Genomic DNA, 25,035 nt, shown 5'->3' on the forward strand with positions numbered 1-25,035 from the left:
ATGATCATGTACAAGTGGGTGATGCTGGCTCCCAGGGACTCGGACAAGGCTCCCAGTCTCCTCATCCACTTCATCGACATGCTCCTGTTCACCGACAACAAGGACAACCTTCCGCTCTACGCCGGGCAGGTACACAACACTCCACGATCCTCAGTGTTCATTTAACCCATTAAGACCTGAGGCCGATTCCACAAAATGTCTTCTAAATCCTAACAGTTTTTTGAAAAAGTTCTCAGTTTTTTCATGTCAAGGACCCCCAAAATGTATTTGTCAGCGGACCCCCATCTACAAGCTCGTCGCGCGGCACCGAGTGCCGCTCTACGAGCTTGTAGATCTGCTATTTAAATAAATCTAAAATGACAAAGATGCGTTCCCGGTCTTAATGGGCCTAAAGGGCCGTTCACACTGAGCACTATAATGATAACTATAACCCAAGACAAAAAAAAAAGAAAGGCATGCCATCTCAGGGTTTACCTCCCGTGTCCCTGTGAAGTAGGTGGCCGTGTTCCTTGTGGGTGTCCAAATGGCCCCTTACGGGTGTGTAACTCTGAGAGTGTACACATGGAACCAAATGGGTTAGGGTCCATTTGGTTCCATGTGTACACTCTCAGAGTTATGGGGTCCTTGAAATTAGAAAGTTTGAGAACCACTGTGCTACACTAAATGGAACAGAGCCTTAATTAGTATCATTGATAACACCGTAAGGAAGTAAGAAGAGGCCCAATTCATTTCCAACATGGCTGCTGTGCATAGAGCCTATCGGCACAAGCCACACAATATTCAGAACATTTTGACACTAAAATGGCTTTTTCCAGAGAGACATTCTCAGAGAGTATTCTCTGTCCGAGTTGAAATAAAGGTTATGATGATTAACAAGAACTTGTGTCTAAATACTAACTAATTTAGATCCATTGGAACACAGGTTCTTTTTCTTTTCCATTTCCGGAAAAGTAGCGGTTTTGGACATGCAAGGTTTCCACCAGCGTAATATAGAAAGAGAGTTACGTCACTAGCATAGACTCCCATTGTATGAATGGAATGCGGAAGTTCTCTTTCTATCTCAATGAGGAAGTTCCAATGTTTGGAACTACAGGAGGCAACGTCCCGCTTTGCGGCGAGATCAAAACGTGGCGCAACTCTCTCTCTATATAACGCTGGTTTCCACCTGACATGGACGATATCCTCAATGTCTTTTTTTTTTCTTCAGGTGATTGTCCAAAAGGTGTTGGTTGTCATGGCAATGGCATCAGTTCCTGTCTTGTTGCTAGGGAAACCCCTCTACCTCTATTACCGTCACAGGAATAGACGCTCTATCAGGGTAAGGCAGCGTTTGGAACCATCTGACATTTGTTTTTTTTTACAGTGTGGCTCTGCAGGGGCCTAGCAGGTCTATGAGAGGGTCTGTCTGTCTGTCTGGAGCTAATCTCGCGAACCACAGCGTGCACATTTCTTGTGCACGCTGTCAGTGTCAGTAGGCCACAGAAGTACATCTCCACTTTGAAAAAGTTCTACAAAACGTGTCAAGAAAGTGTGACCGGGTGGATATTGCACAGCCGATCTGTACTGTGAAAGATGAGGGCTTCACAAACCCTATGGCTTATGGGCGATTCAGGACACACAATGCTGTGACCATTTACATGCTGTATTGTCAAAACAGTGGACAAATATAGATATAGAATAGTCCCCACTCCTTGGTGTTTTTTTTGTCACTGTATATTTGAAAATGTGTCCTCTGCATTTACCCATCCTATAGCAACTAGTAGCAGTGAGTGCCATTCTACGGCGCTCAGGGAGCGATTAGGGGTTAAGAGTCTTGCTTAGGGACACACATCGACACGCGTGTGCGTGTGTGTGTGTGCATGTGCGTGTGTGCGACTTGATTGCGTGTCATTTTGTAATTGTGCAAGCATGCATGTTTAAATGTGTGTGTGTTCATGCCAGCATGTTCTCTGCAGAGTGTATTTACTTGTGTGTGTTGCAGGGAGGAGAGCATCCAGCCATGACAGACAGCAGCTCCATCAACACTCTGCAAGGAGACCTGGAGGGAGGAGGAGGGAGGCAGCAGGAGTACACAGAGGAGCAGGAGGAGGTGCATGGTCACACATTAAACACTTGAACCACAGCATAACTTTTTGGGGGGAACATTAGCCAAAAATTGCAGATCAAGCTCTACAAAGCGTTGTGAGCTTGTAGATTGACTATTTTTGGCGAAGAGATTTGGTGTAGAGGAGGAAGAAATCGGCCCAAGAGCCAACTCAGGTTACTTATCTTCTTTTGTAAAGCCTCATTTTTAGTTTTTTATTTCAGTGAACTAAAATGTTTTTCTTTATTTTCATTAGTTTTCATTTTCAGTTTGCGTGTTCAAGCTAGTACGATTATATAAATGCACCACTATATGGTATATGCGCTACATAAATGCACCCACTTCACACACTCACACCTATACGTACATTATATCATCTCCATAACTGTTACTTTTCACATAAAAAAAAAACACATCAAGTTAGAATATGGAGATAAGAGGTTTCTGCCCGACAGCAGCGATATGCACACCTACTAACACACTCACACACTGTGGTGTGGTTGTGGTGTTTGATGCAGTGTGTGGTTGTGGTCTGTAGGTGTTTAATGCAGTGCAGGTGTTCATGCATCAGACCATCCACACCATAGAGTACTGTCTGGGCTGCGTCTCCAACACTGCTTCCTACCTCAGGCTGTGGGCCCTCAGCCTGGCACATGCACGTAAGTTCCTCACACACATACGAACGCACGCACGCACGCACGCACAAAACACACACACATGCACGCAAGTCCTTCACACACACACACACACACACACACACACACACACACACACACACACACACACACACACACACACACACACACACACACACACACACACACACACACACACACACACACGCATGCAAGTTCCTCACTCACACACACACACACACACACGTGCGCGCACATGCGCAATAATGTACAAGTGCGCTCATTTACCTCAACCAAAGAGAGAATGGGCCTATTATTATTATTATTATTATTATTATTATTATTATTATTATTATTATTATTATTATCATTATTATTGTAGGGGCAATGCGATGCCTTGTGATCTTGTAGATCTGCTATTTAAAAAGATATTGTCAAAAATCCAGACATTTGTTGATTTTTTTTTTTATAGTATGAATAGTTTTGACATTTTCTGTTGTGGGAGTCCCTGGCACATGGCCAAATACATCAATTCGGGGGTTCCTTGTTTGAAAATAAACGATGTATGGTCTCTGTCGGGTGGAAACCTCATATGTCCAAAACTGTTACTTTTCCTGGATTTAAATTCAAAAACAGCAAAAGTAGCAGATCTACAAGCTTGCAGATCTGCTGCTTCTGATCATTTTGTGTGACGCTGTAGTATGATCAAGTAGGGCATTCATTTACCGAAAAAACTAAAAAAGTTAGAATATGGAGATAAGAGGTTTCTGCCCGACAGCGACGATATGATACCATGCGTTGTAATGCCCCTCCAGAGCTGTCGGAGGTGCTGTGGGTCATGGTGATGCGGATCTCCCTCTCGTGGCAGGGCATGGTGGGATCTGTAGTCCTAGCGGTCATCTTCTCCTTCTTTGCCACGCTCACCGTCTCCATCCTCCTGGTGATGGAGGGGCTGTCTGCCTTCCTGCACGCCCTCCGTCTGCACTGGTGACAATCACACACACACACACACACACACACACACACACACACACACACACACACACACACACACACACACACACACACACACACACACACACACACACACACACACACACACACACACACACAGGGGTTGGGGGGAGGGCGGTGTGGTATATGGTCCCATTGATCAGGCTGAAACAACACTATTCCCTGAGTGCAAGAATAACAGGAATCCAGTTTGAAAGTGGGTTTGTTGACATAGGACCTCCTCCCAGTCCTCCTTCTGACCACTCACAAACAGGTTTTTAGAAACAAAAGACTTCTTGTGCCAGCCTTTCACAATGGATCTGCCTCCTTTACACTGACACATGACAATTTACTTTAACCCTATTTATAAAACTGTACATTTACACAAGCTCATATTATGCAACCTTTGTTTAACATCTTATTATCTTCAAAATAAGACCACACACATATATGTATTCATGATTGCAAAGAAACAGCAGTTAAAAATATAATGAGTCAGCAAAAACAGCAGTTACTTCAGGACTGAATACTTTCTCCAAATGACGTTTCTCTTTGTTAAACCACACAAGTCATAGTTATCCAGACTTTAACCATTTTAACTACAGCATATGCTTTTACTCAGAATTAGTTATATCTTTAAAGTGACTGTGTTTTAACCCAGTGACTCAATCAACTTTGTGTAAGCTGCTCAGACAGGTATGTCAAATGAATCAGAGCTTGACACTCTGTCCCCCAGGAGGGCAAGCTTCAAACGGAATGAATACAATCTTCTAGGGGTAAACACAAGTTTATTTTGTTAACCCAATCAAGGTGTTTGTCTTTGCTTTCCCGGACCCCCACTATGCAACAGTTGGGCATTATGAACAAATGGCTCCAATCTTCACCTGTAAATTCCCACACTATATTAACCAATAATTAAATGATGATATTACTTTAGACTTCCTAATCCAATGAATACTTTTAGTCCTGGATATACCATAGCGGTCAACCCCTCTGCTTTTGACACCCCATCTGGTTTTATCCCTGCCTCTGGTCACACTGAATTAAATACATGCATTTCCGTTTGGCAAATGTAGCTGTCTGTTTTCAATGTGTCAAACTTTGTCAAATGTTTTATTTAAATAAGAAATGGCTAAATATAGCAGATCTACAATCTCACAATGCATTGCATCGCGAGGCATTGTGCGCTTGTAGATCGGCTATTTTCGACATTTGTCATTCAAAGGAATACCCACACACGTACACATGCACGCACACACGCACAACACCACTCACGCACCACCTGAAGTAGCACCTGACAACGCGCACAGTGCAATCGGACACAGAGTAATATTATCTCTCTGTTCCCCCTCATCCCTCTGTGTCTCTCTGTCTCTAAGGGTGGAGTTTCAGAATAAATTCTACAGTGGAACTGGATATAAGCTCAATCCCTTCTCCTTCACTGTCGTCAACCCTCTGTAGGCGTGGCTTTCATCCAAGTCAGACCCCATGATGATGTCATTGTTTGGGGAGATTTTTGCGATCTCATCGAGCAGAGTGTGAATGTGCGAGGTCTGGGTGCGTGCAAGTGTGAATGTTTTTAAAACGGCTGTAGGGAGTTTTGCACCAAATCAGGGGTCTTCAACGTTTTTCAGCTGAGCTGAGAGAGAGATGAATCAGGGACCCCCACTACATATTGTGTAAAAAAATCATAGATTTCATAGATAGCTTCATAGACTCGTTGGACAGCACTGGCATCAGTGCTTGTGTAAATCAATGTTTTTTTTTTACACGTTATCTTTTCAATGAATATGTTGGATTCATGTTAAATTGTATTTTCAGACAATTAACCACTTCAATACTCTGCACTTGGTCTGTTCTTTTTTCCCTCATCTACACCAAACCTCTTCGCCTATTACAGATCTACAAGCTCACGTGTGATGCGTTGTGAGCTTGAATCGTTTAAAAGCTTGAACGTTTAAAAGGATCCTAATAAGCCTTATACTGTATGCCTTAATATGTTATAATTGCCCTATATAATTAAAATAAAAAATGGTAATAGATGATCAACTTCCGCATCACCATGACCTGGATCGTTTGGAGCTTCAGTGCCCAGGGGCCCTCAGAGGTGTTACTCCAGCCCTGGTCATGCCTTGTCCATTTATCACATTTCATTTGCATCAATTCATTCATTTGCATCAATTCATTCATCAATTCATTCAAAATCAAGCAAGCAGCCTAAGAAACTAGGCAAACCTTAACCTACCCCCCCTACCCCCCCCTCCTTCATTTTCCTCTTTTGTGTATATATATATATATATATATATATATATATATATATATATATATATTTTTTTTTCTCTCTTCATACCAGTAACCTGAAAGCTGATTGTATGACATTCTGTATAGTAGTGTGTATATCTGTCTGCCTCTTATATGACATCATGATTTGTGTGCATGGGGTTCTCATCTTAAACAAGCTTAGTGCTTAATGAGTCTTCCAGTTTAGTAGACCTTGTATTGTGAATTTGTACTTCCATGTACTGTTATGTACTGTCATGTACTATTCTCATGTCTTACTAAATAAACTACATCAATCAATCAAACCGACTTACGTGTTATACTGTCTGTCTGTCTGTCTGTCTGTCTGTCCTCCTCTCCGTTTCAGTAGCCTAGCCCAACACACAACAAAAAGCACTGTCCCTGGTCCTGAATTCTATACAGTCCACATCTGTCACCAGGTGGCTGCAGTGACAATAACACATGATAATGCCATAAGGCATATATCTCTGTGCACAATAGACAGCAGTTAGCCTTCTCTAGCCTACATTAACCATTGCTCCTGTAAATCAGATGCAATGCACATTATGCATATAAAATAAACCCATCAATGCAGCACTGCTTATTGCACAGACAGCTTAAAATCCAGTAGTCTCTGCGTCTCTCCAGCTCTTTAATAAACAAAAAATACATTTTCAGGTGGGTGGCTTTTGTGTCATCACTTCCAATTCCACTTGTTTAATCTGTATCCTAGTATATAGCAATGAGTACTATCAGAATATAGAGCTATTTAACACTTATTTTAACCAAAGAAAATCACTTACAGGGAGAGAGAGAGAGAGGGAGAGGGAGAGGGAGAGAGGTCAAATTGATTGATTGAATACTTCATTAGAAGTTTGCAGAAAAAAGCACATGAAAGTACAGAAAGGTCAGCTAATAGGAATTACGACTTTTGGTAGGGCATTCAACATTTTCGTGGCATAGCTGGAGAACGAATTCAACCCCCGTTTGTGCCAAATCTGGGTTGGACCTGATCAGTGGAGCTACCTCTGGTGTGTGTGTGTGTGTGAGAGTGTGAGTGTGTGAGTGTGTGAGTGTGTGAGTGTGTGTGTGAGTGTGTGAGTGTGTGTGTGAGTGAGTGTGTGAGTGTGTGAGTGTGTGAGTGTGTGAGTGTGTGTGTGTGTGAGTGAGTGAGTGAGAAGCAGTGTGTGTGAGGACTGGCTGTACAGGATTTTGACAGAGTGACAGAAACAGGTTAATTTGGTCTACTGATTTGATCATTTGTTGCGTATTTTATAGCAAATGCCAATGCTTACTAGGAATACAGGATAGGTGGGCACAATAGGGACATCTGGGCACCTCAATGTAAAATTGGCTATTTTGTCAAAAATATAAAAAAATTATGATGGGATTTGTTTACTATTTTATAAGTCGAATAAATAGACATGCATTTAATAAATGAATCAATTGGCCTATAGTGCCTATGTGAAGAACAACTCTGTCTGAGCATACAATATAATGACATTTATTATTGATATTTGTTAAAAAAACTATTTGGGCATTTTGGTAAAAAGTTACTTTAAAGTAATAAGTAATTTAATATATTACTCTTGCTCAGACAGTAATATGTAACGAAATGTATTACTTTAAAATGAAGGTAATAAGTAATCTATTGAAAATATAAAGTAACTTGCCCAACACTGGTCATAACACAATTCAAATCTTAAACTGAATCAAAGGAGAAACCCGTTACCTTCTTCTGACTTCTAAGAACTCGCCAAACTGCACATTTAGAGCTTTTATTTCAAATGCTAAATTTGTTAGATAAAAGCACAATCCTTCATTCTGAAGTTAAAGAGCCTCTCAAAATGAAAAAAAGATTATAATTCAAGTGCTCCATGAGGCAAAGCAAAATCAACCACAGGAAGTACTGCATAGATAATATTTCTTAAATATTTGTTCACATTCAGAGGCACCCAACTGCTCCTCACACAAGTTCGTTGGTACAATTGATTTAAAGGCAGAAACAGTATTTATACAAAGTACAAAAAGCTTTATTGTATTAAAACATCAATAATAAAAGAGAATGACATTCATAAAACAATATGACAATGCACTTAATAATAAAAACCTATTTGCCTATAGGGCCAGTGCTGGGGGTTAAGAGGGAGGATGAGCAGGCCGGCTGGCCCAGAGGAGGGGCTCCCCGAAGTGGCACAGCAAAACAGACTAAGATTACTACACACTACAAGCACAGCAAAAGGGGGGAGGAGAATTACCACAACCCACTGGGCAGCCGCCACCCTGCTCCCTCGCACCAAGGGGTCCCCAGCCACAGGCCTGCAAGACAGGAAATCAAGCTTTAGGCAGTGCCAGGAAAATAGAGTTAATTAATTGGTATCATATATCTATTATAGAGTATATATATATATATGTATATTATAATAGAGTGCCGTCTGTAGGCCTATAGTTGCAGGAAATAAACAAAACCAAGTAAACACAAAATAAACAATACTAAATAAGCAAAAATAACCAAATAAGAAATAAACAATAACAACAAAATAAACAAAATAGGCAATAACACTAAATAAACGAAATAAACAGGGAGGCTGGCTGTGAGCCTGGGAGTGTGGACCAATGCGTCAGCAAGGAGTAAGTTAACCCATATAAGGGCATTAGCTCCGCTGGAGGGGAACCTCAGAGTGGAGCGTCAGGGTGCGAGAGTTCTTAATGCGGGGGTTTATTCCAAACCCGCAAAGCAGCAGTTTGGTATCACGGTGCCTGAAATGACAAACGGCCGTGTCATTCTACCATTTATAATACTAATATTCATTAACTTAATGAATATTAGTATTATAAATGGTAGAATTAAGACAGGAGCAGAGAGAGACAAACAGCCACGTACCGCGGTGCAGCAAAGGCGGAAGCCACAATGGCCTGCCTGCAGCGGCGAACACCGGTAGGAGATAAACTGTAAAAGAGCCATGGTTATTATAGTGCCTGCCTGACATCAAATTAACTTGCTATACTGCGGAGAAGGAGGACCACCAACGTACCCGTTGTGAAGCGTGAAGCAACACCGCACGCCCGGCGCAAAACGCCAACAAGATGGGTAGACACACGGGGGCTACAAAGGACAAACGGTCATGGTCAAGTTCAAGACCATCTACTACGCAGCATAAAGTAAAGTGCATAAACAGCAAGATGGAGAGACATACCTGCGCTAATGCGCAATGACACACAGGCGAGCCCAACAGGCCAGCCTGGAATGAATGGTACGACCAGTGTGGGGACAGACAGCTAACTGTGTTTGGAGGTGCGTTGCTTTAATACTGTTGTCAATCAGCCCACTGATGAGTGAGCGGAGGCCGTGGGTAGAATGGGAACCAACGCCCATCCTGGTACAATGTGTTCGCATTCAGAGGCACCCGACCCAACTGCAATGCACAATGGTTCATTTTGTAATGTGAATCTTTGGTGCCAACTCAAAATATAGCACAAAACTATTTTTGTCTTAAAGTGTTATCAATCTAATAGACATAATTTATAATACACCACAATCCCAAAGTCGAACACTGAAGATACTGCCGTCACAGATATAGGTTATATAGGCTACTGTATATGAAGTCGTGTGGCAGCCGCGGTCCCTGCACCAGGTGCTGATCGAATGAAGCAGTGAGATGAACAGTATATTAGACAGAACTTTGGTTCAGCCTTGCTTACTTTTCCTGGTTTAGAATTTAGAACAACAGTCAACTATATGGAAACGACAGGAAGAGAGAGAGACACTCATCATGTATTGGTATGGGGCATACCTTCTTAAACCTGTTCACCTGAATGGAAACCACAATTAGCAATTCTTGCAGGATGCTGCATTCGTCCATATAAGTGGAAAAACCAGTTTTGTGTAGGCGTGTTTTGTTTACACATGCATTCGGATATATAGCACCGAGTGCACTGGCCAATAGAAACTAATACATGAGTGCGCTCCCGGTGCACCCTAGCCTATACTTTTAGATGATGGTCTTATTATACACCAACTCTCGCGAGGGATAGTTTTGCTATTGGGAACCATTAGGTGGTGGTTTCCCACCTACACCAAATCTCACGAGGGTGTTCTTTCTTGTGGTGACAACTGGCTGTCCTCGATGCAGCATGAAGCTCATCCTAAATGTAAGTAAATGCATATATTATATTTATATATGTATGTAGGCTACAGCAAATGATATAGATCTACCCAGATCTGTGATGTGTTCTAATAGGTTGGTTCTTCTGAGATGCGCCCACTGCATGTTAGCGTGTTAAAGGTAGGGTAAGTGATATTTTTTGGTTAAAAGGTTAAAGCACAATATTCTGATAGTAATCATTGCTATAGTGTGTTTGTTTAGTAACATGGGTCTTCCTGTCCCTCCAGCTTTTTAATCAACAGAAAATACATTTTCAAGTAGGTGACAACATTTCAGCCAGTTCCAATTTTGTTCAGCTCCTTTCATTGTGTTACCACTTCCAATTCCTCTTGTTTAATCTGTAATATAACTGAGTTCTCTATCCTGATTGGATACAATTGGTATCCTGACCTCAAATTCATTTTCTGTTTAATAAAGAGCTGGAGAGACATCGACACTCCTGTTACTGAACAAACACTCTATAGCAATGAGTACTATCAGAATATAGAGCTATTTAACACTTATTTTAACCAAAGAAAATCACTTACAGGGAGTGAGAGAGAGAGAGAGAGAGAGAGAGAGAGAGAGAGAGAGAGAGAGAGAGAGAGAGAGAGAGGTCGAATTGATTGATTGATTGAATACTTCATTAGAAGTTTGCAGAAAAAAGCACATGAAAGCACAGAAAGGTCAGCCAATAGGAATTACGACTTTTGGTCTTTTGTGATTGTGGACTTCATTTACGTTTTTGAAGAACGTTGACAGGTACTTTTAGACCAGGCCCATTGTAAGTTGCTGTACTCTGTCTTCAACCCTGAGCCATCCGACCATAGCAAAGTGAGCAGGGGTTATATGAGTTGTGGGTGTAAGGCCAAGTAAGTAGCCTTACCAGTTTGTTGGGATGTCTGGAGCCTTGTTTTTAAGGCCGTAGTGGTGTTGTGGTACCATGACGTGCATGCATAGTCGAAGTAACGTTGGATGAGGGCCCCTGTTAGAGTCCTCAAAGTATTCTTATTTCTTACTGACTAGAGAGGAAATCCTATACAAAAAATGTGTTCTTTGGTTGACTTTGGAATAGAGAGAGAGAGAGAGAGAGAGAGAGATGCAGTGTGTGTGAGGACTGGCTGTACAGGATTTTGACAGAAACAGGTTAATTTGATCTACGTGGAGTTTCTTGATCTCTGGTCTGAAATCAAAAGCAACATCTACGCACCACAGACCACATGAAGAAGCAGATCATTTCCTTTGTCAGGAGAACATGACCTTATGGTTCGATCCTCTTTCATTTTTTATTACAGCCATTATTTCATCCCCCTGCTTTTCCACTCTTCTTTTTTCCACTGAGGAGGCACATTGGATAGCGTATTAGGAGCAGCAAGTGTCTGTCTGTCTGTCTGTCTGTCTGTCTGTCTGTCTGTCTGTCTGTCTGTCTGTCTGTCTGTCTGTCTGTCTGTCTGTCTGTCTGTCTGTCTGTCTGTCTGTCTGTCTGTCTGTCTGTCTCTCTCACTCTCTCTCTCTCTCTCTCTCTCTTTATGTTTTTACCAATAAGCCCTATTTTCCACTTTGTTGTGGTCAATAGGAAGAGCCATTCAGTGACAGTTCAGCACCCAGGAACAGGTTCCACATTCCCACTGTGCTCTTTAGACCGTTTCAAAATATACAGAACAAAACCTCCTGCCATGCATTGCTTAAATGTGCTTAAATGTGAATAGTGCTTGATGTTAATAGCGCTTGAATTATTTCATGATGAGCGTTGGTATGTTAATTCCTAGGATCTATCTATAATTGATTATCGTGTTTACAGTGTTTCTTTGTTTGACTTTATAAGTTTGATGATGGGTAATCTGTGCATCATGCTGACATGATTTGTTATAGCATGTTAATAACTCTAGGTTACTACCGTAACCCCGGTTCTATGAAGTACGAAGCGAGAGGTCTCGCTATGGGAGAGCGCCCCCTGGCGCGAACACAGAACCATTTCTTGATACACTTCCAGAAAATATCTATAGGCTACTACCGTAACCCCGGTTCTATGAAGTACAAAGCGAGAGGTCTCGCTATGGGAGAGCGCCCCCTGGCGCAAAAACAGAAGCATTTTCTTGTTACACTTCCAGACAATAACCATTGGCTGGATCACAGGTTATCCTGAATAGACCCACTGGGGCATGTACCACTACCTGAGCAGGTCAATTGAATGGCCTGTAACTCAGTGGGAAACTATTTGTTTTGAGACATGTCGACCACGCATGCGTGGCACCCATGTTCCAACAACCGATCTGACCGTCTCGAGGTCCGTGATCAGCCCACATACATACTCAATGCCGTGTCTGGGCAGAGATAGTGCAGTCTCCTGTCCACCTATGATGCCGAGCAGACACTAGGGTCATCAGCAACTTAGTTTGAGCACCAGATGCCGCACGCTAATCTGGGAAGGACCAAACAACTCATTAGGGTGGTCTGAGAAGACAAAGTGTGGGTCGCCCCACACCCTAGCTCAAACTTGTATAGCTGAGATGATATATCCAGGCAGATTTAGTTGCCTAGATTCATCCTCTCACAGGCCAAGCCCAGAGGCCCCTGGGCCACTGGTGCGCCAGCGTGTCTAGGCCCAGAGGGGCTGTCCCCCTCACTGAAAAGTAAAAGCAACATTTCGCTTTGTCTTGTGAGGCAAATAGATCCATCTGAGGCCGTCCGAAACGAGCCCAAATCAGATCTGCTATGTCCGGGTGTAGTGACCATTCGCCGTAATGGCACCGTCCCCTGGACAGCAGGTCCGCCCCTAAGTTCTGGATCCCAGCCATGCGATGCTCTGGAAGACAGCAATCGTGGCTCACACCAGATAAGCAGTCTGTGTGCCAATTTGTGTAGCACACAAGACCTCGTACCTCCCTGTCTATTAATGTAGCACAGTGTTGATACGTTGACAGTCCTGACCAACACATGACATCCCTGCAGGAAAGGGAGGAACTGCTCTAATGCCAGAAAAACTGCTAAAAGTTCTAGGTAGTTTATGTGGCAAGCTTGTAACCTGCGTGACCACAAACCCCTGGCAGCCCTGCCATTGTAGGTGGCTCCCCACCATAGCAGGCTGGCGTCCGTGGTGATTACCTTCCTGGAGGTGATCATTCCCATCGGAAACCCCAGTGAGAGGAACTGCAGGTTCCTCCAGTGGCTGAGCACCGTCACACACTCTGTTGTGACTAACACCTTGTGATAGAGACGTCGGCTGGGAATGCCCAGGGACGTCACCCATTGTTGAAACGGTCTAATGTTTAGCCTCCCCATTCGTATCAACAAAATGGCTGAGGCCATGAGACCTGTCATTCTCATGCAGGTTTTTAGTGTGACCTTGTGGCCCACTCTGAACTGCGCAAGGCATGACAGAAAGGACTGGATTGTTTCTCGTGTGAGGCGAGCAATCAAAGGTGTTGAGTTTAGAGCTATGTCTATAAAAGACGCTGTTTGCGCCGGTACCAACACGCTTTTTCCGTGATTAATACTGAAACCTAGTTTCAGTAAGTGATCCACCACTCGTAACCGCTATTCGCCTGGTGTCGAAGTGCTTTTATTATGGCTCGTTTTTCAAAAAGGGAGAGAATTACTGCCTGTAAAACATCACCCGCCTGGCCCTGAGCCTGTGAGAAGGGTATCCTTGCAAAGGCTGGGGGTCTCGAAGCAAATTGTAGAATGTACCCTCTCGAGATTGTGCGAACAACCCACTCTGGGGCTCCGCACTTAACACACTCTTGGACCTTGGATGAGAGGGGGGGTGTTTACCTTACAGTGTCTAGACAGTTGTGGTGCCTTGGCCCGGCTCCCAGAACATGGGATAGACAACGTTTTGACTGGGAGAGGCGGGAGCGGGATTCGTCGCTCGGGCAACGCAGCTCCTGCATCTGCTCCGGCGTGGGGGTGTCCTTCACGGCCTTGAAGAGCTGCGTGGTTGATGCCCCCATGAGCACAGAATAATTCAGGATGCGTGATCCCGCGCCCTGGACCGAGTAGGCCTTTCTGTTGAGGGCAGAGAAGTCTCTATCCTGTTTGGATGAGAAATTCGGACCACATGCTAGGCCACCGGAAGGTGGGCCGCCATGGCCATATCCATCTGTGGGACGTTACTTAGCCCCTCTTCCTGCTCCCTCAGGCATTCGAGGCCCCCCAGACGGGATGGGTGAAGAGTGTGGCTTCGTCCATGACTTGTGGAGCGCCTCCAGGGTGACGAGCGTAAGGGAATAAGGTCCTTTGTCGCTCGCTTTGCCCTGGCCCCCCCCATGCCATGGAGGAGGGAGGCCTGCGGTGCGGCCCTATCTTCTGGACGGGGCCAAACCACGCCCGAGCGTTCTGCCACGGACAGAATGGAGGCTCTGCTGTTGGAGGGGGAAAGGACGTCATCCTCCTCTGGAGAATCAAAGGAGACTTGGGTGTCCCCGTCGAATTCATCCATGGCTTCGTCCTCGTATGGGTCAAAGATGCGTTGCAGAATGTCCTCCTCATTCAGCGGATCGGCCGTCTCCATTGTACATTCTCAACTCATGGTGCACGGAACGGCCTCGCTTTGGTCCCCACCAGATCACTCGAGGCCTCCTCCGGATTGACCTCAACTGGAGGGTCCGGGGGTGGTGAAGTCACGCCGGGGAACTTTTTCACTCGCTTGCGGAGGAACTTTGTATCCGTGTCTCTGCAGACCGAACAGAAGTCCGCCCCCTCGAGCAGTCCCTGCATCGCGTGAGTGGGGCCCAGACAAATCTCACACTGGGTGTGCTTGTCGGTGCCCGGCATCTCACCGTCGCATCTTTCACAGTGCTTCCGCGAGGGGTGGCGGCGTTGGATCGGGTCCTACGCCTGGTCCCGGACGCCATCCTCTTAATTCGGCCTCTAGTGCTTTGACTAAGGCGTGGGTGGGAAGTGAGGTCGGCTCTGGGCCTTGACTCAAGTTTCCCGTCGAGCTAGCTTTGGTAGCTAGCAGGCCGCAACCCGTGGAGTCACGATTAGCCTCGGGCTAACTGAGCAACAGTGTAAGCTAGCCTAACAGCTATTGCACGTTAGTCACTCGCTAGCTTTCCGTGCTAACGAGTGCTACTAGGCTAAGCTGGAGTTAGCAAGCTAACTTGTTAGCGATCGAAGCTAACCCGTAATAAACGGGAATATTACAGAAGAAGTGAACCGTGTGTTTTAGCACTTACGGTAGAAAGTCAGAATCACCTGGATTTGTTAGTGTCTCGCGGTCACAGAAGACGAACCTGTTGAAACTTAATTCAGCTAACAAACCTTCGGCAAAACTGAGGAAACGCTCTGCTTGCAGACGAGAAGAGGGAATGAAGTGATGGGTTAAGATCCGCCCCCCCTGACTATATAGGACGGAGGTCGGGACCTCCGGTCAGGAGGGCGAATCAGAATCCAGTCAATGGATATTGTCTGGAAGTGTATCAAGAAATGCTTCTGTGTTCACGCCAGGGGGCGCTCTCCATAGCAAGACCTAGAGCGGAGTACTGAATATAGAACATAAAGTCATTACAACGGTCAAAGTGCAGGCCTGCATACCAAGATTATTACATTTGTCTGTTTAAACCGTTGAGCTGTTAGACAGTGATCACAATCTTAAAATTTGTAACATTTCCCTTTCAGTGACCAACAAAAAGGAAGCATCTCCTTCCTGTTTATCGACCAATCGCGGCTCTAGATCCTCAGGTAACCATGAGAGCCTGGCATGGACTGCGAGCGGCGTTCGCCGTGGGCTCTGGGTTCATGATTCTGCTGATTGTGTGTTGGAACCAGGAGGGCGTGGGGTTCAACCCCTTTACCCTCTACCCCCTCCAGGATCCTAAGCGTGACTCGGTGCCCGACCCGTTGGAGCACGTTGAAGAGAAGAGCCAGGAGGAGAGGCAGAGTAGGATCTTTGACGTGTGCACTGCGATGGGGGAGGAGTCAGTGAACTTCCCTGGAAAGTCTCGGACATTTAGGCAGATCCCCAACCAAGATTTCGACCACCTCATAGTAGATGACACCCACAAGATTATCTACTGCAACGTTCCCAAGGTACCACTGGTGTGTGTGTGTGTGTGTGTGAGTGTGTGTGTGTGTGTGTGTGTGTGTGTGTGTGTGTGTGTGTGTGTGTGTGTGTGTGTGTGTGTGTGTGTGTGTGTGTGTGTGTGTGTGTGTGTGTGTGTGTGTGTGTGTGTGTGTACACACGTGTGCGTGCGTGCGTGCATGCTTGTGTTCTCATGGTTGTGTCTCATCTCCTCTTCCAGATAGCAAGTACCAACTGGAAGAGAGTTATGGTGGTGTTGGCTGGCTCTCTGGTCTCCCCCTTGTCGGGAAGACCCTACACTGACCCGGAATCAATACCTCATTTAGAGGCACACGAACCCGCTCTCCTCCACACCTTCGCCAAGTATGACACACACACACACACACACACACACCTCCACACCTCTACACCACGCCTTCGCCAACTATGACACACACACACACACACACACACACACACACACACACACACACACACACACACACACACACACACACACACACACACACACACACACACACACACACACACACACACACACACACACACACACACACACACAATGATGAACACAAAACCTAAGAAATGTGTCACATTCAGGGATTTTGTCTACAAAAGTGGACATGCACACATGCACAGAGGTCATGTTTGGCTGACATTCTTTGGAAAAATTACAGACAATTGGGTAACACTTGCTCATAAGTTAGCCGTAATTAACGCTTAATTTATGATGACTTAATACAGTAATTAAGCGTTAATTAATCATGAATTCCTTGTAATTCATCATTAATTAATATCATTAGTTAAGCAAAGTTACTTAATACATGAATTAATGATGAATAACAAGGAATTCATGATGAATTCATGATGATTTCCTGCTTAAATAACGTTTAACTAATGTATTAAGTAATCATAAATTAAGCGTTAATTTCGGGTACCTTATGAGCAAGTGTTACCGCAAATGGATATCCCGTGGTAAACATAAGATGTTTATAGCCTTAGCCTACAACAGTTGTCATCACATTTGTAATGCATGCCATGCAACTCTTTTATCATCAAATAAAAATCTTGTCATCTCACTCCTGAACATGAATGAATGGGCAGACGGACGGACGGACGGGGTGCCTGGGGTCTCAGGCAGTTGGTGCCAGTTATGCTCCTTGTGAGTGCGAGAGCCCCGGGTTCCAATACCATCCCTGTCTTGTCTTGCACGTCTCTCTCTCTCTCTCGCCTGTCCATCTTCCCATTTGGCCATCACTGCCCGTGTGTGCCTCCTTATGTCTTTTATCTGTACATTGTAAAATCCTCAGTGTTAAGCACTTTCAACCTGGCGTCAAGTACTTTAATTTTGGCACGCCATTATAGGGGAGCCTTTAAAAAAAAGATGTGCAGAAATAATGAAATAACAGATCTACAAGCTCACAATGTCGACTAAATCAACCGTAGATTTAGTTGACTCTAATCTTATAATATTTAGTTAACTAGACTAAAACTAGACAAAAACTAAAACATTTCAGGTGACTAAAATATAAATAAATGGAATTTTATTCAAAAGACTATTGACTAAAACTAAATCAAAATGTGCTGTCAAAATCAACACTGGCTCCCACAGTGTCAGTTTGCCTGCCACTAGTCCCTGGTTCCTGACACAGTGCCCTGCCAGCCTCATCCTTCTCTCTCTGACTTTGTGTGCGACCCGTAGTAGGTCTCCGTAGCTTAGAGGTGGTCCGTCCATGTGACACATGGTGCCATTCATAGCATTCTTGTGTGCAAGCTTTGACCATTGGCACACCCATGGCTATACACCTAAATCTGCTTACTAGCCTGCCATGTTTGTACCCTTTTTATAGTTTTTAACCTGAACTTGAAAACAAACTGCAAAATAAGCCTAGGGTTTCCTGGCCCATTTGTTTACATCTGTGTAATTAACTGTGTAGGATGGCTCTGCAATGGTGTAAAATGCTAAGACTGTGAAAGCAAAGTCATTTGTGTAATACAGTGTGCATGTGAAAGATGTGACTGAACTGCACACAGTGTTACAATAAGCTGTGTTTTAACTAAGTTTTGGTGTGTGTATGTTGCGTCTGTGATTTACCAGTTTGGGGAATGGTAATCAGTCTCGCAACTTGATGGAGCTGAAGCTGCAGCATTACACCAAGTTCCTGTTTGTACGAGACCCCTTCATAAGACTCATCTCTGTCTTCAGGAGCAAGTTTGAAAGGTAGGTGTGCGTGTGTGCGTGTGTATGTGTGCGTTTGTGTGTGCGTTTGTGTGTGTGCGTGCGTGCGTGCGTGCGTGCGCATGCGTGCTGTTTAACCACTTAAACCCTATAGTAGCTATATACTTTGTTGACTGGGATCCCCCACAGAATGTGAATAAGGACACTCAGGGTCCTATTTTGCGTCTTAAATCCACGTCTTAGGTGATAATTAGGTCATAGCGCCACCATCTTATGTGCAATCCCTATTATGCAAGGTGCGCTGAGCGCAAACACTTAAGTAATAAGACTTGCCATCATATTTTACGCATGGGGGAGTGTTCATATGTCAACATTGGGTGCCAGAGGTTTATTAAAATATTATACGTTGAGTGCCTGCATTTCTTCCATCCACTTGCGTTATACGTTTCGTGCTGTAGAAGCCCCGACGCGGAAGTGCATGTAAACAAAGCGTGCGTGCGAGACGGCGGAGGGTCCCGACTAACGCCTGGAACAATAATATTTCCAACGCGATCCTCCATTGCAGCGCGATCGCCGATCGAAAACGGCTCGTTTCCACCACGTTAAAAAGAAATGGAGGTATTAAGCTTTTAGTCAAGGAGATAACATTGAAAACGCCGACCGGGAGGATTTTTGACATGGAGCCACATCCAGCCTCTTCTTCTCTGAAACTCCTTGGGTGATGTCAAAGTTTCGTTTTAGCGCCCCACGTGGGCCACTCGTATAAAAATGGAATTGGGTCAAAAACGGTCCGGACCGTTTTCGGCACTTCTCGTTTGGATCCTCAAAAACGGTCCGGACCGTTTATGGCACTCGATGTGTTAAGGGCGCAATGCGGTACCTGTTTTGAGTTTGGGCGCGCGCGCATGTGTGTGTGTGTGTGTTGGGGGGGTTGGCTTTGTAGAGATGAAGAAAAGTGATGAAGTTTCCATTAACTGAACTGAATAGCCATGGATAATAAAATTGTGTGTGTGTGTGTGTGTGTGTGTGTGTGTGTGTGTGTGTGTGTGTGTGTGTGTGTGTGTGTGTGTGTGTGTGTGTGTGTGTGTGTGTGTGTGTGTCTGTCTGTTTGGAAGGCCCAATCAGATCTTTTACCGGAATCATGGCTCTGTCATCCTGCGTCGGTATGCTAATTTGTCTGGAAGCTTGCCAGCGGGGGCTGCTGAGGCGTTTGCAGCTGGAATCATCCCAACCTTCCAGCAGTTCGTCAAATACTTGCTGGACCCACAGACTGAGAAGGAGAATCCCTTCGATGAACACTGGCGGCAGGTACAGCAGAGCTGTCATACATACACTCACGGTTCCACAGATCAATATTGTGAAAATAGGCGAACTACAAGCTCACGTGCGAGGTGTTGTGAGCTTGTAGATTGGCTATTTTCACAATGTTTGCCTATTTCTTATGTAATATTTGACAATTGGCCAATTTGGTATTAAAAAGGTTGTAACTTTAGAAATGTGCAGATACCCTGTATACACTATTCTGCATGTTGATGTTTTTTACTTCTGAGTGAGAAAACAATGTTGCACGTTAAGCTAATCATCTGGGAACCCTCCAAAATGATTTGGGGAACCACTTTGGTAGAGTATATTAATACAATATAACTAGTAGTGTGTGTGTGTGTGTGTGTGTGTGTGTGTGTGTGTGTGTGTGTGTGTGTGTGTGTGTGTGTGTGTGTGTGTGTGTGTGTGTGTGTGTGTGTGTGTGTGTGTGTGTGTGTGTGCGTGCGTGCGTGCGTGCGTGCGTGTGTGTGTGTGTGTGTGTTTGTGTGTGTGTGTTTTGCAGGTGCACCGTCTGTGCCATCCATGCCAGATCCAGTATGATTTCATCGGCAGGTTGGAAACCTTAGAGACCGACTCTGAACAGCTGTTGAAACTCCTGGGTCTCGACCACCTGATCCACTTCCCTTCCGGCAGCCAACGGAACCGCACAGACAACAGCTGGTTAAGTGATTGGTTTACGCAGATCCCCGTGGCGATGAGAAAAGAACTGTACAAGTTGTACGAGCCGGACTTTGAATTGTTCGGATATCCAAAGCCTGACAGTGTGCTAGACCGGTAGCCCCTCTCACAGTTCCAAAGCTGGTGTGTTGGATCCAATACCTCATCTAGCTTCATGGCAGTAAAGTCTTTGATAAACTGTAAGACAGTTCAGGTCGTTCAGAATGCGGTAACATTTAGTTTGTGCAATATTTACTCACTTCATTTGATATTGACATCTAAATACTGCTACTTGTTTGATGCACCGTCTCTCACCTATACCGGCTTGTTGTCGATCCCAGTGTGTTCAGGAAAAACAACTTCCCAGGCATTGGACCACTGATTTAAAGTTCTGAAATGGCTCAAAGATCCTAGGGGGTGGGTTGTGTAATGTGAAGTGAAAATGATTCACGGTTTTGTTCAAATTGGATTTATTTAGTTAGTGTGTAGTTATTTTGTGTATTTGTGCTTTTACTGTTATTGTGAGGTTGAATTACCACCGCCTGTGATTGCATGTTATGACCGCTCATTTAAGTCATAACAAGAAAGGGGAAGACTACTAGTAAATCAGTATGAGAGGTATGTCTTTGTCTCATGGGGCCATCACCTGTACTCACCTGGCAGGTACTGTATAAAAAGGGCACAGGGAGTAGCTTTCGCACTCATATGCAGTGCCAGCTTAACGGAAGGGCTTTAGGTGCTGAAGCACAGGGCACCAACCTTGGGAGGGGGGGGGGGGGGGTCACCAAACGGCGTGGAGAAAGTGAAAGAAGACAGAACTATCGCCAAAAAGCCACGCTGCACCCTGCCATGAAGGCCTGGATGTCAAACAATTTCCTCCAGCTAAATGAAGCAAAGACTGACGTGCTTATTGTTGCCCTTGACAGCATTGTTCCTAAGGTGGTTGATGTTATTGGTTCCCTCAGAGACAAAGTGCGCCCCAACCTCAGAAACCTTGGTGTTAAAGGGCAAGACCACTTTGGTAGAGGTCTGGGTTATGTAGTTACCTCGCCATGATGTAACTCCAAAGGTGAACAAGAAAAAAAAAAATTGCTCCATTGATTAGAAATTGATCATTCAAAATATGCTCCCCATTGACTTACATTGTACAATAAAACAGCTCTCAAAGTCGCTCTTTTAGCATGTTAACGAATGTAAACAAAGTTGATTCAGACAATATAGAACATCATCAAACCCAGTACTGTTTGTTTTTTTGATACAAATTTTAACTTACTGTTGATTTTGCCATTTTTATTAGAAAGAAAACCCGGACTGGATCGGCGGATCCGGATCCGGATCTTCAAATAGTAAAATCATCAGGAAGTTGACATTTTTATTAAAAAAAAAAAACAGTACTGGGTTTGGTGATGTTCTATATTGTCTGAATCAGCTTCGTTTGTGTTCGTTTACGGGCTAAAAGAGTAACTTTGAGAGCTGTTTCAGTGTACAATGTAAGTCAATGAGGAGCATATTTTGAATTATCAATTTCTAATTACTGGAGCAATTATTTTTCATTTCTTGTCCACCTTTGGAGTTACATCATGGCAAGGAAACTACACAACCCAAACCTCTACCAAAGTGGTCTTGCCCTTTAACTTCGATCAGTCCATGCATCTTGACACTGACAGCAAATCAGTTACCCGGACATGTTTCTTCCACGTTAGGAACATTAAGAAACTCAGGTCAGTTGTCTCCCTCCCAGAACTTGAGATGATTATCCATGCAATTGTCTCCTCACGCTTGGATTATTACAGCAGCAGCATACACAGAATGCTGCTGCCAGACTGTTGACCAGGTCCAGCAGAAGGTGCCACATCACCCCAGTCCTGGCCTCTTTACACTGGATTCCTGTGAATTTTAGGGTCCATTTCAAGGTCCTGGTGCTCACCTACAGAGCTTTGCATGGTCAGGCCCCGAAATACCTAACAGACCTGGTCCCACGTTATGTGCCAGGGAGGGCCCTTAGGTCTGCTGAACAGGGTCTGTTAACAGTTCCCAACACAAATTTAATTACAAAAGGTGACAGATCCGCCTTTCAGGCTGTAGCTCCCAAGCTTTGGAATGCTCTTCCACATGTCTTGAGAACTGCAGCCTCTGTGGACATTTTTAAGAACAACCTTAAAACGCTATTATTTGAACAAGCTTTTGCAGATGTTACATGATTGTATTTCCACGTTTGTGTTATTTGCTGTACTGCTTGAGATGAATTGTAAGGCTTTTTTACTGTTCTACCTATTCTAATACCTTGTTTTGTTTTTAATCTCTACGTATGTGAAGCACTTTGTGAGTCCTCTATGTGAGAAGTGCTATATAAATAAAATGTACTTACTTACTTACTTCTTTTGGGCTTCTTTTCATAGACCTGGTTGCTTATTTATCTCGCAAAATCTGGCAACACTTGTATGACAAATTAATGTGGCTGTTTTTAAAAAAAAGTTTTTATCCTAGTTTTTCTTCATCCTTGAAGTGTGTATTTTAAGATTCTGCCAGGTAACAGGGTGAAATAATCTCCAGTGGGGTTAATTTTTAACACTTTATTACACATATCCTGAACCCAAACCTGAAAATGGAAGAAATAGAAAAGACCACAACTTTTGAAGGACACAACCAGAGACAAATAAAACCCAAGGAATTAATTAAAGTGGTTATTAAGATTCAAGCACATCTTGACTCTATTAGGCTACAGGACAAAAATAGCACCAAAAAAACTGAGCCGAAATGATCGCATATATATTTCCGTTTTTACTAAATACTTTCTCAACTGCATTTTCTTAATCCTTGAAGTGTGTTTTTAAGATTCTGCCATGTACCAGACTGAAATAATGTCCCACTGGTTCATTTTTTAACCCTATGTTAACACTTATCCTACCCAAACCCAAAAAGGAAACAGCAAATATTTGGAAGTATACAACATACTAATTAACACAATTTCCATACAATTTGGACTCAAGGAATTCATAAAAAATTGGTATTATTAAGATTCAAGCATATCTTGACACCATTTTTGGGCAAAAAGTGAAAGAAACTGAGCCAAGAATGATTACAACTATATTTGTCTTTTTACTAAATACTTGTGTGCGTCAGTTTAAGAGCAGCCTAGGATTAAAGGGCAAGACCACTTTGGTAGAGTTTTGGGTTGTGTAGTTACCATGCCATGATGTAACTCCAAATCGGGACAAGAAATAAAAAAAATATTGCTCCATTGATTAGAAATTGATCATTCTACCCTCATTGACTTACATTATACGATGAAACAGCTCTCAAAGTCACTCTTTTTTTTAATGTAAACGAACGTAAACAAAGTTGATTCAGACAATATAGAGCATCACCAAACCAAGTACTGTTTTTTTTTTATTAAAATGTTAACTTCCTGTTGATTTAGCTATTTTTATTAGGAAGAAAACCCAGACTGGATCCGCGGATCCGGATCCTGAACTGGTTTTGGTGATGTTCTATATTGTCTGAATCAGCTTTGTTTGTGTTAGTTTATGTGCTAAAAGAGTGACTTTGAGAGCTGTTTCATTGTACATTGTAAGTCAATGAGGAGGAGCAATTATAGTTGATTTCTTGTCCACCTTTGAAGTTAAATGCTGTATACACAACCCAAACCTCTACTAAAGTGGTCTTGCCCTTTAAAACTTGCCTTCCATTTGGGGAACAACAGCACCATCATCTTCCATAGTCTCTAATATCGTCATAGCCAGTGCAGTGCACGTTTGATTATCTCATTAACAAATGACATGACCTGCCTGGTGGAACATGTTCAACAACTCTTATTAACTTGTAGTGTGGTGAAGTAAGTATGTACATTATATTTGTATATATCAGTGCTATATCAAGTGCTATACAACAGAAATAAAAACACAGCATGAAACATTCAAATGATTAAAAACAACAAAAACACACAAAATAATTCTAAGACATTCCACAAGTGCTTCTTAAAAATGTCCACAGAGGCTGCAGCTCTCAAGATGTGGAGGGGCATCATCATCATCATAATAATAATAATAATAATAATAATAATAATAATAATGATAATAATAATAATAATAATAATAATAATAATAATAATAAGTGTAATAATAATAATTGTAATAATAATAATAATAATAATAATAACAATAACAATCTTTATTTATAGAGCACCTTTCAGACATAAATGCAGTTCAAAGTGCTTTACGTTCAGGTTAAAAACACAAGTTAAAATCTAGTCACGAGAAAAATAAAAACAGTGAAAAAAAGTGTGTGTGGGGTGGGGGGGACAGTTAAAAGGAGATCAGTTAAAAGCAAGGCCATAGAAATGGGTTTTTATCTGCCCCTTAAAGCCATCAACCGAGGTTGCCTGTCTTATATGCAGGGGGAGTAAGTTCCAAATCCTTGGTGCACAGCTACCAGGCAGCCTCTCCATGTCTTGTTAGGCCCTTCAAGGCTTTAAAAACAAGTAAAATAACTTCAAAATCTATTCTAAACTTCACAGGGATCCAGTGCAAGGATGCAAGTACAGGGGTATTGTGGTCCCTTTTCCTGGTGTTAGTTGGGATTCTGGCTGCTGCATTTTGAATGAGTTGCAGCCGCTCAGTATAGCTTTCTTGGGTAAGCCTGTAAAGTGCATTATACAGTAATCTAATCTTGATAAAACAAAGGCATGGGTCAGTTTCTTAGCGTCCTCTAGGGAG

General features: G+C 43.4%; 2 protein-coding genes across 2 annotated transcripts in view; both read left to right on the forward strand.

Annotated features, from left to right (window-relative positions):
• Positions 1-5,172, forward strand: part of tcirg1a (T cell immune regulator 1, ATPase H+ transporting V0 subunit a3a) — a gene marked incomplete at both ends in the record, with an annotated part of 16,469 nt that extends 11,297 nt beyond the window's left edge. Inside the window, 6 exons of the mRNA XM_080441053.1 lie at positions 1-129; positions 1,208-1,318; positions 1,982-2,089; positions 2,622-2,742; positions 3,534-3,705; positions 5,091-5,172. The exon at positions 1-129 is cut by the window's left edge and continues 85 nt beyond it. Of these exons, the coding sequence (XP_080297179.1) occupies positions 1-129; positions 1,208-1,318; positions 1,982-2,089; positions 2,622-2,742; positions 3,534-3,705; positions 5,091-5,172 (723 nt within the window). The remainder of the gene's footprint in view (positions 130-1,207; positions 1,319-1,981; positions 2,090-2,621; positions 2,743-3,533; positions 3,706-5,090) is intronic.
• Positions 5,173-16,020: 10,848 nt separating this feature from the next.
• Positions 16,021-20,441, forward strand: LOC308103560 (carbohydrate sulfotransferase 12-like; the record flags this gene model as incomplete). The annotated part of the gene is made up of 5 exons (XM_080453597.1): positions 16,021-16,169; positions 16,382-16,524; positions 18,260-18,382; positions 19,456-19,648; positions 20,166-20,441. Exons 1-5 carry the CDS (start codon positions 16,047-16,049, stop codon positions 20,439-20,441), a joined length of 858 nt encoding a protein of 285 aa, XP_080309723.1. The 5' UTR covers positions 16,021-16,046.
• Between the last annotated feature and the right edge of the window lie 4,594 nt (positions 20,442-25,035).

Source organism: Gymnoscopelus braueri, assembly GCF_963280865.1.
Source record: "Gymnoscopelus braueri genome assembly, chromosome: 2".
In the NCBI taxonomy this organism is placed as follows: Eukaryota; Metazoa; Chordata; class Actinopteri; order Myctophiformes; family Myctophidae; genus Gymnoscopelus; species Gymnoscopelus braueri.